This window comes from Theropithecus gelada, chromosome 18 (genome assembly GCF_003255815.1).
Source record: "Theropithecus gelada isolate Dixy chromosome 18, Tgel_1.0, whole genome shotgun sequence".
Classification (NCBI taxonomy): Eukaryota; Metazoa; Chordata; class Mammalia; order Primates; family Cercopithecidae; genus Theropithecus; species Theropithecus gelada.
The window spans coordinates 2,710,346-2,724,245 of NC_037686.1; the positions used below are offsets into that span (position 1 = coordinate 2,710,346).

At 48.2% G+C, this 13,900-nt stretch overlaps 1 protein-coding gene across 3 annotated transcripts in view; it reads left to right on the forward strand.

The window, feature by feature from the left end:
* Positions 1-13,900, forward strand: part of GNAL (G protein subunit alpha L) — a 201,081-nt gene that overhangs the window by 66,445 nt on the left and 120,736 nt on the right. Inside the window, exons 1-5 of one of the 3 annotated variants that reach the window (XM_025364966.1) lie at positions 1,070-1,106; positions 1,930-2,176; positions 2,451-2,523; positions 3,221-3,275; positions 3,416-3,535. In XM_025364966.1, coding sequence (XP_025220751.1) covers positions 2,032-2,176; positions 2,451-2,523; positions 3,221-3,275; positions 3,416-3,535 — 393 coding nt within the window. In that variant the 5' untranslated portion in view covers positions 1,070-1,106; positions 1,930-2,031. Of the gene's footprint in view, positions 1-1,069; positions 1,107-1,141; positions 1,305-1,929; positions 2,177-2,450; positions 2,524-3,220; positions 3,276-3,415; positions 3,536-13,900 lie in introns of those variants that run through there. The other 2 variants (XM_025364965.1, XM_025364963.1) reach the window with 2 other exon arrangements.

The window sequence follows — 13,900 nt, forward strand, 5'->3', positions numbered from 1 at the left end:
CAGGATGGGCTGGGCTAGGGATCCGTGGTGGGTGCGGTGAGAGCTGAGTGGGCGGACTATGGAGGATGCAGTCAGCCCGTCAGGAACAGGTGTGCGGGTTGAGAGGCTGCGCTCAGACCCCTGGGTGGAGGAGCCCGGATGCACCAGCCAGAGGGACAGCCTGAAACCCAGTGCAGTCTCTAGGAGGAGTCAAAGCAGGAGCCACAGAGCCATCCAAGACCAAACCTCGTGGATGAGATGACCCAGATGACCTTGATGAGAGTATTTTCCCGGTGGGGTGAATGTGGAGGCCAGGCTGCCAGGGACTGAGGTGGGAGTAGCAGGAGGGGAATACAGGCGGGGTCAGACGCGACCTTTCTAACTCTTGGCTGCGGCGGGCAGGAGAAAAACTGGTGGAACTAACAAGGGGCGTGAGATGGAAGGTGTTGTGTGGTTCAGGTGGGACACAGTTGAAGGTGTTGGCTTGCTTGAGGGAAACCAGCCGGTAGCAGGAGAAGTTGAAGCAAGAGTGGAGAGGGGAAGGTGCCCTGGGTGAGGGGCGAAGGTCCACAGGGCAGCGGCGGGCCTGAGGGTAGGGGAAGCGCCTCTTGGGGGACCGGGGCGAGCTGGGGTCTGTTCTCCTGAAGGCGGCCAGCTCCGCAGTGAACAAGACCGTGTAGGTTTCTTGGAAGGTGGAGGGACGACGGAGCTGAGCAAAGACAAGTAGAAGACAGCGCAGCGCCAAGCCGTCAACTGGGACGGGAGCAGCCACACACAGCGAACAGTGACCTCTCCACGCCCACGGCTGGCGTCCACGACTTCGGCCCGACCCCCTCTTCTGACCTCCTTCCCCCAAGTCCAACACTGCAAACGCCGAGCTGCCGGCCGCGGCCCTATTGGAGGGGCCTCAGTAACAGAGGGCAGGTGCCAGTCTCGCGCCCTAGTTCCTTCCTCTGCTACAACTCCAAGTTCGAGGCCACAGTGCCTTCTGGAAGAGTGGTAGCGCTGCTTGGGAGCACTGCACAGGAGAAACGGGGGCTGGAGGTAAAGACAGGAGGCTCGGGAGGCGGCGACGTGGGCGAGCTGGAATAGTCTAGAAGCTGAGCAGAACAAAGGCGGTGTGACTGGTGAGCCTCGGAGGGATCCTCCTCCCTGCTAGAATATGCATGATCCTGCGGGAGTCTTCGCCCGCCAGGAGCAGGGACGCGTCCGAGCCAACACGGGGCGCGCGCCCAGGCGCACTTTCCCGGCTCGGGGTGCAAGAGAGCCAGGCAACCGCGGTGCGGCGGAGGGGCTGCAGGCCCGGACCCCAGGCCGGCCAGCGTGTAAGCGCCCCCGCCGGCCGGGCTCCGTGGGGGATCAGCTCCCAGACCCCTACAGCGTGGTAGCGCCTCTCCGAGTGCTCCGGGACCAGCGGCCCGGCCGCCCCCAAAGTCAGCTTCCCTTTCCCTTCCCTGCACCGGGATCCCAGACCAGGGAGGGGGCGCACGTCCGACGGCAGAGGACTAGCGGGGCGCGAGCCGGCCCGGCAGGTGCCCATCGTCGCCTTGTGGGACCCCGGTGGCGCGTTCTGTCCTCCGCGCCACGCTCAGCCACCACCCCGGCTGGTTGGGACCCAGCACCCAGTGGAGCGCGCCGCCCCCTCGGGGACCCGCTGGGCGGGGCTGAGCGAGGCTCGGAGTGCGGGCGCGGGGACGCGGGGCGAACCCAGGGCGCTACGCCACCTCGGCTGTCTCCAGCGGAGACCGGCGCCCTCGCCTCCCGTCTCCGTTCATTGTGCCGCATTCATCCAGCAGATTTTAAAACAATTCTCGTTTAAAAAGGCATTTTACTCCGCGCGTCTTCCTTACAGCCATTTAGTTGGGAGTTTGCGGTGGGCAGAGGGAGGGAGAAGAAACGCCTGCTCTGAATCGGAAAACACCGAAGAGACCAGACCGTCTCTTTCAGCAGCAGGAAAGAGACCGGCCGTCGCAGGAGCCGCGCACGTCTCCAGCTCTCTATTGCTTTTTGCGCACATTCCTAACTGCCTGACGTCCATCCCAGCGGGCAGGCATGGGATGTTTGGGCGGCAACAGCAAGACGACAGAAGACCAGGGCGTCGATGAAAAGGAACGACGCGAGGCCAACAAAAAGATCGAGAAGCAGTTGCAGAAAGAGCGCCTGGCTTACAAGGCTACCCACCGCCTGCTGCTCCTGGGTAAGGCCGAGGGGCGCGCGGCGGCTCCCGGCCCCAGCCGAGCGCACAGTCAGGAGCGGCGAGCGCCGGGCTGGGCGGGCAGGGCCGGGCGAGGGACGCGCGCACCGCCGAGCGGCGGAGCCCAGACGGCGGCCGGGGCGAGCTCCTCCAGCCGGGATCCCGCGTGTAGGAAATCCCTGTGCTGGGGGAGGAGGATTGCTCAGACCCGGCTAGTGGTGAGAAATGGCAGCGATATCCGGACACCGTTCACAGCCTACTTTCTGTTTGTTTGCAGGGGCTGGTGAGTCTGGGAAAAGCACTATCGTCAAACAGATGAGGATCCTGCACGTCAATGGGTTTAATCCCGAGTAAGAATGATCAATTTCGGTTTTGCTTCCAAACTGCATGCAAACTTCGTCTCTCCCAAACGTCCCAGAAGTGCTTTCTCTAAACAATGTATTTGATAATTGAGTAGACATTCAAGGGGGAAAAAATTAGATATTTGCTGTTGGATTTGGTATATTTAGGCAAATCCTTCTGTTAGTGTCTAATTTAAAGAAAAAACCTGCTTAACAAAATATGATTTATAGGTATTCTTGGAGTATTGATCTGTATTACTGGTATTGCTCTGAGTACACTTAACCAATAGCTCAGTATATTTTTTCAATACAATATTTGTCTGCATCTATTTCAGTTTATAACTATCAGCATATTCTCCATGGGATAGACCTAGGTAAAATACATTTACAAGTGTAGCTGCATCGTTATATTTATATGCAATATTCATAGCGATTTTGCCTTGTTTTTATGTAAGCTGCATGGTTGTTTAAAGCTATAGAGTTAAAAAATATGTGCATTCAAGTTTGTTTAGAGTGCAAATTAGAAAAGGAGGGTGCTTTCCTTTCCCAGATAAAACCTTTGCAGATGTTGTGTTGGGGGATGATACTGACCTCTAGTGAAACCAGTCTAGGTCAGTGCTGTAGCTGGAAATTTAAAATCCCACTCAATTGATTGGAATCAGTGTTAAGGGTAAATTAAGCTAATAACAACTCTCTTTTAATACAGGGAAAAGAAACAGAAAATTCTGGACATCCGGAAAAATGTTAAAGATGCTATCGTGGTAAGGACTTTTTTAAATGATTGTTTACTAGAAAGGTCAAGTGCGCTTCATTCTAAAACTGTAGACAGAAATTACATATTGTAGATTATCATACATGGAGCCTAAATGTTTATCCATATTTTTTTCTTATTCCATTTTAGACAATAGTTTCAGCAATGAGTACTATAATACCTCCAGTTCCGCTGGCCAACCCTGAAAACCAGTTTCGATCAGACTACATCAAGAGCATAGCACCTATCACTGACTTTGAATATTCCCAGGTAAGAAGTGCTTCCTGAAATAGTCTAACTAGTGAAAGATGGATCCATTTTTAATAAGGTTTCTTGTTGAGAATCCATATTGATACTAATTCATTATTAACTTTCTTTGAAATCCAGCTCTCTAAATGCCTAAGAGAAATACTTATTCTGTACCAAAATATTTATGTTTGTTAAAAATATTAACTACAGCCAGGGGCAGTGGCTCACACCTGTAATCCTAGCACTTTGGGAGGTCAAGGTGGGCGGATTGCCTGAGGTCAGGAGTTCAAGACCAGTCTGGCCAACATGGTAAAACCCCATCTCTACAAAAAATACAAAAAAATTAGCTGGGCTTGGTGGTGTGCGCCTATAATCCCAGCTACTCAGGGGGCTGAGGCAGGGGAATTGCTTGATCCAGGGAGGTGGAGGTTGCAGTGAGCCCAGATCATGCCACTGCACTCCAGCCTGAACGACAGAGCGAGATTCCCATCTAAAAAAAAAAAAAAAAAAAAAAAAAATTAACTACAATGGCATTGCAAGACATGCTTCTATGAGTGTACGGGGAAGGCTGATAATCAGGAAGGCAGCATACCTTTAAGAAATGTTGATGGTGCTCTTTTCCCTGTCTGTATTCTTAAACTAACAATTAAGCAGTTTCCCAGATAACAACAGTAGAAATTACATGAGTAGAGAAAAATACTTACGGTGGGTAATTGTCTCCCTGGGAATTACAGAAACAGCAGAATTCAGTTTACTCTTAAGATGCACAGCCTTCAGATCAATTAAGAGAAGAATGCATTGTTTAAAAAATGATAGCATGGATCACTTCTGAATGTTTATCATATTAAAATGCAGTTTGGTTCACATCTGCGTTATTTAGGGCTGCTTTTCCTAATCACTTGGATGGCAGTATTGCTTATGCAAAAGAGTGACATCAATATTAGTTTTCTCTCATTTTCAGAATATACATTTCTTTAAAATATTTGGTCATTTCATAAAGCATGTTTCAAAGGAAAAGTATTTGTTAAGCTTCTCAGAAAGTCATTTTTGTTACAGTGCACCAGAAGAGTGTGTGTATGTGTATGTGTGTGTGTGTGTGTCTGTATTCATCAATACCAGTATTTCAGAGTTTGTATTGCCTGGCATGGTGGTTTGGAGACATACTTCCTTCTCAGAATCCTCTCTTTGAAGGGAAGCATGTGGAGAAACTGATGTGTAAAACAGAGAGGCCCTGCCCTGCCTGCAAGGCCCGTGTCCCCCAGCTCACCCCACCCCTTCTCTCCAGAGCACCATTGTCCTGTGGGCTCTGTGTTGGGATGGCTAATAAGAATGACTTTTTCTGTTTGTTTGTTCGTTTGTTTGTTTGAGACGGAGTCTTGCTCTGTTGCCCAGGCTGGAGTGCAGTGGCGCGATCTCGGCTCACTGCAAGCTCCGCCTCCCGGGTTCACACCATGCTCCTGCCTCAGCCTCCTGAGTACCTGGGACTACAGGCGCCGCCACCACGCCCGGCTAGTTTTTTTGGTATTTTTAGTAGAGACAGGGTTTCACCACGTTAGGGATGGTCTTGATCTCCTGACCTCGTGATCTGCCCGTCTCGGCCTCCCAAAGTGCTGGGATTACAGGCATGAGCCACCACGCCCGGCCAAAAATGACTTTTTTAAAAAGCTTTTATTTTCATCCTTTAATATGACTTTTGCTTCTGATAAGCATACCAATGTAGAGCCAGTGATATCTGTGGAATGTCTAAAATGGAGGAGTGAGCAGTGGCACGCTGGCTAGAAGAAGGGGCCAGGCATCTGGCCCCATGTTTTTAATTGGATGGCTTGGAGAGGGCAAGGAGTTGACATGGCAGGGGAAAGGGTAGGCAGAAGATGCTCCAGCCACACCAGGATCCTCCGCTAACTGGAGGTGCAGGTGTCCTCCCGGTTCTCACGGATGCTGTGTACACTGGCAAAATCCCCCAGAACTACATGGTCCTGGTTGAAATCGGGAGTGGTGTTTCCTTTCAACTTCAGATTTAGACATTTATAGAAAAGCATCTGAGTTCTCAGATTTATCCTATCTTGTTTGCCTAAAAGTAATCATAAAACATCTTATATATTTGGGGGAAATGCTATTCTTAACATCTAGTGAGAAATTAAAATTAAGATTTATTAGTCAGTCTCATGTCTTCTTTCTCCTGTTCATGACAGTCTCACGGTTGATGAGGCATCCCATATTCAACCCCAAATCCAGAAACAATTGGTAACTCCCACCTGTATTATCTAAGGAATCCAAAGCAGCTAGTTTGTGAAAGTGTTTTTGTAGCTAAATCATGAACATTTTTAATTAAAAACTTCAGAAACCATTTGCTCTGAATGCATATATTTTCATATAGATAAATTAAGGTTACTTAAAAGTTATTATCAGAAAGCATAATTAATTGTCATTGTAATAAAGGAGAATTTAGCACCAGCAGATGCAAATGTAATTACAATGCTCTTTCAGAGGTAATATTTTGTGGGAGTTAGTTTTACTGGTGTTTTTTAAGCCTAACATTCTGTTGTCTTAAATGTCTACGCACATGTCAGATGAGAGTATATTTTATGTATATATTTATGTATATTTTTATATTTTTAATATAGCCCAGACTTATATAAATAAGGAAATTAATGTTAAATATGCAACATTCCTTCTGAAAATGCCATTTTTAATTTTAACATGCACAGAATTGTCATGACATTTATTTCATAGTGCTTGGAAATATTTTTATTACTTATTAAATTGTGTAGTTCTTGGTTTCATATTTTGATGATCCTCATTCACAATGATATCGAGACAAATCTGACTTATATGCTCCATGGGAAAATTGACTTTTATTTACAAGAATGTATGTTTTTTGTAACGTACAAGTAGATTTTACAAGTAGAGCTAAATCAAGTATTTTAATGGTAAACAAAACACTGTTTTACTCAATCCAGTACTTTTTTGAGATTGAATCCTTGAGAAAGCCTGTCAGTGTCACGGTTCAATTATTTGAGGGTCTTAAGTTAATTTTCCCGTAGGGATAAGATAACTTTTGAACCAACTACATTATATTAAAGTTTAAAATTAATTTTAGGGTTCTTCAATTTAAGAAGGAAAATGAGAATAATAACTTGGAAACAAACATCTTGAGAGTTTTCTCTGAGAGTATTGCAATGGGGTCAATGCGGGTGGGTTGCTCTTTGGGTCTTTTGGTCTTTGTGTGTCTTTCATTTGAATTTCAGTTGAATTCCATGAATCTGAAGTTGTAACGGAAAGCAGGCAAATGTGGTTAGCACCTGTCAGCCAAGGGCTGCTGCGGGGAGGCCAGGGAGATTCGGAGGCTGGATCTTACCATCGGCCTTACAGGCCAGGTGTGTCCGGACACACGAAGCTTTGGAGGGTTCTAAGCAATGGAGCCGTGAGATCTCATGTGTTTCATCAACATCACTCTGGCTGTGGGTGGAAAATGGATTGTGGGGAGGCAGGAGTTGAAGGAGGGTAGCCACTTCGGAGATATTGTAATAATATAGAGGAAAGGTAATGGGACAGCTTGCAGTGGGAGGGGATCATGGGGGTGGAGAAAAGTGGTCTGAGTTGGGGTTTATTTTGGAAACAGAACCATTTAGACTTGTTGGCATGTGGATGTGAGTACTGAGGGGAAACAGATCAATCGAGAATGACTCTGAGCGTTTGGTCTGAATTTCTGCATAGAAGGTAGAAACAGGTTGGGAGGAGGCAGGTATGAGGAGGTTTTGTTTTCCTAGTGAGTCGGAGGTGACTATTTCGACATCTCAGTGGAGACGCCAGGTGGACAGTTGGATGTGTGAGGCCCCAGGAAGAGCCACTGCAGAAGGAAGGGATGTCAGCGGTGGGCAGTGCTGACCGGGCAGTCAAGACAGACGTTAAAGTAACATGACTTTGGCAGCTTCAAGGTCACCGGTGACCTTGATGAGGACCCGGGTGGCGGGTGTTGAGGAGAGAATGTGATGTGAGCGGGGGGAGGTGGCAGGGGCAGATGAGGCTTTGTGCAGGTTTTGCTGTGGAGGAAGCGTGAGGAGCCAGGCAGCAGCTGGGAAGGTAGGTGAGGTCAAGAGAGGGTTTCTTTAAGATGAACGATACAAAAGCCCCTCTGAATGAAAAGGGCTGGAATCGCTTGGTAAAGCAGGAGAAAATGACAATACAGAAGAAAGAGGCTGTGTATGGCAGGAGTCCAGTCCTCGAGAAGGTAAAAAGAATGGGATCCAGAACAAAAAAAGACCAGACCACCTCCCCACTTGTTGAACAGGAGGGAAGGCAGAGAACAGGTGCAGACGCAGGTATGTTTTCAGATTTGGTGGCAGAGGGGTGAAGGAGGGCTTGATAGCAAAGACTTTTCAAGCAAATTGTGAAAGGAAATTGGTAGCTTACATGGGGATGATCGTCTAGTTTTGCAATTATCCATAAACTGGCCCATCTCCTGTTTGTGGTATTATTCAGGTTGTGATGAACAATGGTAGACTGATAAAGTTCTTGTGACCTCGAGCTCATGTGATACAGTTGTTCCCTTCACAAGCCAGAACTGTAAAGGGGTGTTTCATACCAGGTTGAAGCAAAAAACAAAAAAACTCCACTTATCTTCACAGCAAACCAGCAGAATATTTGCTGCAGAATAATGTGAAATCTTTGGAGGCAAGCCAGCATGATATGTTAAATTTTAATTTCAAATGAAATAATGCAAACGTGTTTTATAAAACATATATCACAATAGAAAAGAAAAGTACTGAGATTAGCTACAAATAACGAATTGACAATTGCCTGATTAGAGTTTTTCTCATGAATACACCCAAAACTTCAGGTTATCTTTGTTCAAGGCTTGACTCCCACCCATAAGCCCCTCACTAGTTGGCACCGTGTCTGAGCAGCCAAATTTTGCATAGCGGCCAGCAGATGCAATGATGCAAAATAAATAGTGTTAAGTGATTATGCTAAAACATAGATTGACTGATCATTTATGAAATAGGAAAAATAGGCCAGGCGTGATGACTCACGCCTGTAATCCCAGTACTTTGGGAGGCCAATGCAGGCCAGTCACCTGAGGTCAGGAGTTTGAGACCAGCCTGGCCAACATAGTGAAACCCCATCTCTACTAAAAATAGAAAAATTAGCTGGGCATGGTGGCAGGCACCTGTAATCCCAGCCACTCAGGAGGCTGAGGCAGGAGAATAGCTTCAACCCAGGAGGCGGAGGTTGCAGTGAGCCAAAATCGTGACATTGCATTCCAGCCTGGGCGACAGAGAGAGACTCCGTCTCAAAAAAAAAAAAAAAGAAGGAGAGAAAAAAGAAGAAGAATGTTGTGGTTGCCTCCTCCTCCAAAAATCCTTTAGCAGCACACCAGCAAAATCACTGTTGAATTCGATTGAGTTATTCATTTGTTTGATTTTTATTCTTAAAATGTGGATACTTTATTAGCTCTTTTCAAATTGTATTTTGCTAGTTTTTTCTAAGGGGAAGAGGATAAATAAGGCTAAACAAGAAACGGAAAAGCAGTCTGATCTGTTGGTCAGTTCTCTGTCTAATTACGACCTGGTGTTTCCTAAATGATTACCCAGAGAGCAGAGGCCAGTGTTTTGCCTTCCTCCCAGGGCAGAGCTCCTCTGTCACTTCCCAACAGCAGCCCCAAGTCAGGAGGCACCCTGTGTGGCTAGCGTCTGAGTGTTCGGTCAGTGTGCAGGCCAAGGAGGCCACAGTGGCCTGGGCCAAGGCCCCGGGGAGCCAGACAGCCTGGTGTGACTTTGAGCAAGTGGCCTACGCTCAGTGCAGCTTGTGGCCCTGCATAGGAGCCAAGTGCGGGGCCCAGCCCAGGGGTTGCCATTGCAGAGCCTCAGTGGCTGCTGCCATGTGCTGCTGCATCTGTTTGGGGGATGTGTGCAGAATCTGCAGAATGCGCATAACCCGGTTAGATTCTTCCACACAGTATCTGCGTTCCCTCTCCAAGCCTGTCTCTGTCTCCTGCTAGAGGGCTTTGTGCTGTGGGTTTTCGTGTGTGTGTCTTTTTTTTAACCAATCAAGCTGAAGCCCACCATGTAATCAGGTCAGCATGCGTTCCCCCACGGCAGCCTCCACTTGGGTTCCCTGCACCCCCGGTGACCATTCCTGCCCAGAGCCTCATCAAACCCACCTCCCAGCGCCATCAGAAAATGATGGGGCTGCCTGTGTTCACTCCCTGAGGACCAGGCCTGTTTCTCCACCGCCTCCTCTCCCCACAGCTCGCTCTTGGAGAGCATCTCCTGCTGGGTGCGCTGCAAACAATCTCCAGGTGCCTGCTAACTTAGGTTATAACAGAATTCTCTGAATCCACTTCAGTAAGGACCTGTGGGCACAAGAAGCAAGAAGTCAGGGGACAGGCCGACTGGGATGTCACGCAGTGTTAAAGAACATGAGGTCCCCACACATACAGCAAAACAGCAACCGTCTAATTCAAAATGGTATTGAAGTCAGTTGCCTCACAGCCATCCTGTTCTTTGCCTTTTGAGCTAGTGAGGTCTGGTGCATGTTTTATGGGAGAAAGGCAACATTTGAGCAGGTGTAAAAAGGGCACAGTAAACGCGCCTTCCACAGTACACTGAACCTCTTAAAGACTTGTGTATCTGGCGTGGAAGGAAAAAGTACCGTGTTTTCCTTCCAGTATTTTCCGATGTAGTTAATAAATGGACATTTATTATAGGGGCTCACTTAAGGTCTCACTGCCCCTCTGCTGGGTCTGTCTTGAATGAGAGTCACTGGGAGAAGGGTCTTTGGGCGCTGCCCCTAGCCGGTAAGGAGTCCCTGCAGGGTGACGCAAGGGTGGACAGGGTGCAGACACCTCCAGGCCTGGGAGTCTGTGGACAGGATGGTGTCTCTATCTTGAAGAGAGGTCTTAAGAGGAGGTGTGGGGCCAGCCCAGCCTGTGTTCAAATTCTAGCCCTGCCAGGCCCTTTGTGTGTGACCTTGAGCACATGACCTCGTTGCTCTCTGCCTTTTCTCAATGGTACGGTAGAGATGACGGCAACACCTACTTCCTGTGGCTGATGTGAGGATTAAACACGTTAATATCTAAAACAGTGGCTGGGACACGGGCGGTACAGCTTGAAAATGAGCAATCCTGCTCTGCCGAGGAAGTGGAGCAGAGCTAGCGCCATTCTTGGCCTCGCCTCAGGCGCCAGGCCTGGTTAGTGGCTCCACCTCAGTCCACCCAGCCCCCAGGTCCCGTGGTCTGACATGGCTTCCTGTCCACTCCCCTCTGGATCCACGGGGAGTTCAGTGGCACCCCTTAGCTGTCACCACCTGCACCTCCGTCTCAAGCCAGCATTTATAGGCAGTCCCTTCTGTCCCATGCCAAGAGCGGACATCCCTAACGCTTCACAGCCCTCCTGGGGGAAGGTACCCCTAGTTATCCCCAAAGGAAGTGAGGCCCCTGACTGCTCAGGAATCCTCATCCCCGTGTCCTCTCAGAGCACAGGTTCTCAGGTGGGAGTCGCCAGGCTCCCCGGCGGGTTACCGTGGACCATACTTCCTGCCTGTTCTGTTACCAGCAGCCCCCGGAGCTCGGCTCTCCTTCTTTTTCTCTACGTTATTCTCAGTTGGATTTTCTTCAGTGACGTTGGCCTTGCTCTTTCCCACCGTTTCGGCTTGCCTGTGTCCTGCCCTTCTGATCCTGTGGCTGGCCTAGCCTCGGGTTTTGTGAGGCTGCCTGGAACTCTCCTGGATTTTGCAGATCTCTGTGGGATTTTTCGCCTCGCTGCCTAGGGCTCCAGTTTCTGCCCAGTTTTGCTGCAAGTTCCAGTAAGCTGCAGCCTCATTCTTTTGCGCTCTCTGCAGTGCACCTTTGCTTCGTGCTGTCTCGTGGTAGAAAGGTGAAATGCACCCTGACTGCACCCCTCAAAGGGAGATCATGCTAAAATAAATACTTCACAAATAGTTAGGTGTCCTAAGGCATGTTCTCTGGTTTTTAAAAAAGTCCTAGGAAAGACCTTTTTATAAAATGCACAACAATCTTTCTTGTTCTAATTTGCACACCTGGTTGCTGGAAGTGGTAGACGCCTGTGTCTTAGGCTCAGGGCTGCCATATTGATCCTATAGGGCCTAACAAGTCCCACTTGGCAGAGGAAAACAGTGATGTGTGTTGAAAATAGATGGCGCGTGAGGCCTCAGGGACCATTTGGCCTGACAGCCCCCGCTGAGGACAGGGAGGCCCGGGAGGTGGAGAGGGAGAGGCGACATGGAAGTTGATTTCATTTCCCAGCTGTCTGTGGAGCTTTCCAGTAGTTGGCGAAGATGGAGCATGGTTTCCTGTCTTTCCCGTGAAAGGTTCCCATCGCAGAGTAGTCCATGAGCAGCGGTTTTCAGTGGGGCCCCATGGAGGTCCCGAAGCTCTTCTGCCAGCACTGTGGAGGGGAGGCGGGTGACATGGAAGAGGTAATGTGGACTGCCCTTGCTTCAGTAATTACTGAGCACACATATTATCCATCTTATGGACACCAAGACGAATAAGGAACAGCACTTGTCTACCTCTGGCAGGGATATAGGCTTAAGAAATAAAAGTATGTGATGCTACATTTAAGCAAGTTCTTGGGGGCACCTGGGGACACCCATGCAGCTGGCGTCACACTGAGCTGAATCTTCCTTGAATGGGAAGGGCTTAGAGGGCAGGTGGACATAGAGAGGACAGTGCTTCAGGGCGGGTGGCACCTTTGGAACCTGCAGACCAAAAGCCCAGTCAGGCCGCGGTGGGTTAGAGAGAGTCCTGTGTGCCTGGCCAAGGGGCCTGGGCTTCCTCCTCAAGGCTGGGGAGAACCCATGGTTTTCTTCAGGGGAGTGAAAAAAATGGAAGTGTTTTTTTGGAAGGATCACTCCCGAATTCATCACGAGGCCAGGCTTCGTATCTGCTGTGGGGATGGTGCTCTGGGAATTCGTCTGTCATTGGACAAAGGGCAGTTCCTGTGCCAGAAACCTGCTTCCAGGTCTCACATGGCTTGTGTCATGATATTAAGGAGGAGGGAAACCCCCACTGATAATGATCATTGTATTATTCTGCACATCTGAGATGCTAATAAAAGGAATTTTTATTATTATAGTAAAACGTTTCAGTTAGATACATTAACTGTATTAGAACTTCAGTAAAGATACTTTTCTTAAATTCCATTTTTTTCTCTGCAATATTATCATGAGAGGTACTCCTAATAAATGTTAGCTTTTTATTTTGAAATGATTTTAAACTTTACCTGAACAATACAAAAATAGTACCGAAGACTCCCATGTGTCATTCGCCCAGACTCGTTGATAGCTAATGTGTGGCCACGTTTGTGCCCTCACGCTCTCTACACTCAGACACGTTTTTGTGAACCATTTGAGAGTTGGTTGTAGACATCATGCTCCCTTGCCTCTGAATACATCAGTGTGTATTTCCTTAGAACTAGGACATCCACTTCGCTTCTGTAACCACAGCACAGGTATCAAAATTAGGAGATTTAGCATTAATACAATACCTTTTTTTTTTTGGAGACAGTCTCGCTCTGTCTTCCAGGCTGGAGTGCAGCGATGCGATCTCGGCTCACTGCAGCCGAGTAGCTGGGACTACAGACACACACCACCATGCCTGGCTAATTTTTGTATTTTTAGTAGAGATGGGATGTCACCATGTTGGCCAGGCTAGTCCCAAACTCCCGGCCTCCAGCGATCCACCCACCTCCCAAAGTGCTGGGATTACAGGTGTGAGCCACCGCGTCCGTCCACCATTTTATAATCAACAAACCTTACTCAGATTTTACCAAGAGTCTCAATAATAATATAATGAAATAATAGCAGTAACGATAATAATTAATAATGATATTGGTAACTCTGGTCAGTAGTCCAATCCAGGATCAACCATGACATTTAACTTCCATTTCTCTCTACACTAGAACAGTTGCTCAGCCAACCTTTTTTGTCATGACCTTGGCCTGACATTGACTTTGTAGAACACCCACACTCAGAGTTCCTTTGAGGTTTTGTGTTTGGCAGCAACAGCGGAGAAGTGATCGTGAATCCTTCCTTCTCAGTGCATCTGTGATGTTAACTCTGGTCACTAGTTAAGGTGAGGTCTGCTTCTATGTAGACACCCTTTTCCCCTTGGTAATTTATAAGTAAATTCTAGGAATGTTCTTTGAAACTGTACAAATATCCTGTTCTTTTTGTTTGTTTGTTTTTTGTTTTTCAGACAGTCTCGCTGTGTCGCCCAGGCTAGAGTGCAGTGGCACAAGCTCAGCTCACTGCAGCCTCCTCCCTTCGGGTTCAAGTGGTTCCCCTGCCTCAGCCTCCTGAGTAGCTGGAATTACAGTCACCCGCCACCGCGCCCAGCTAATTTTTTTGTATTTTTAGTAGAGA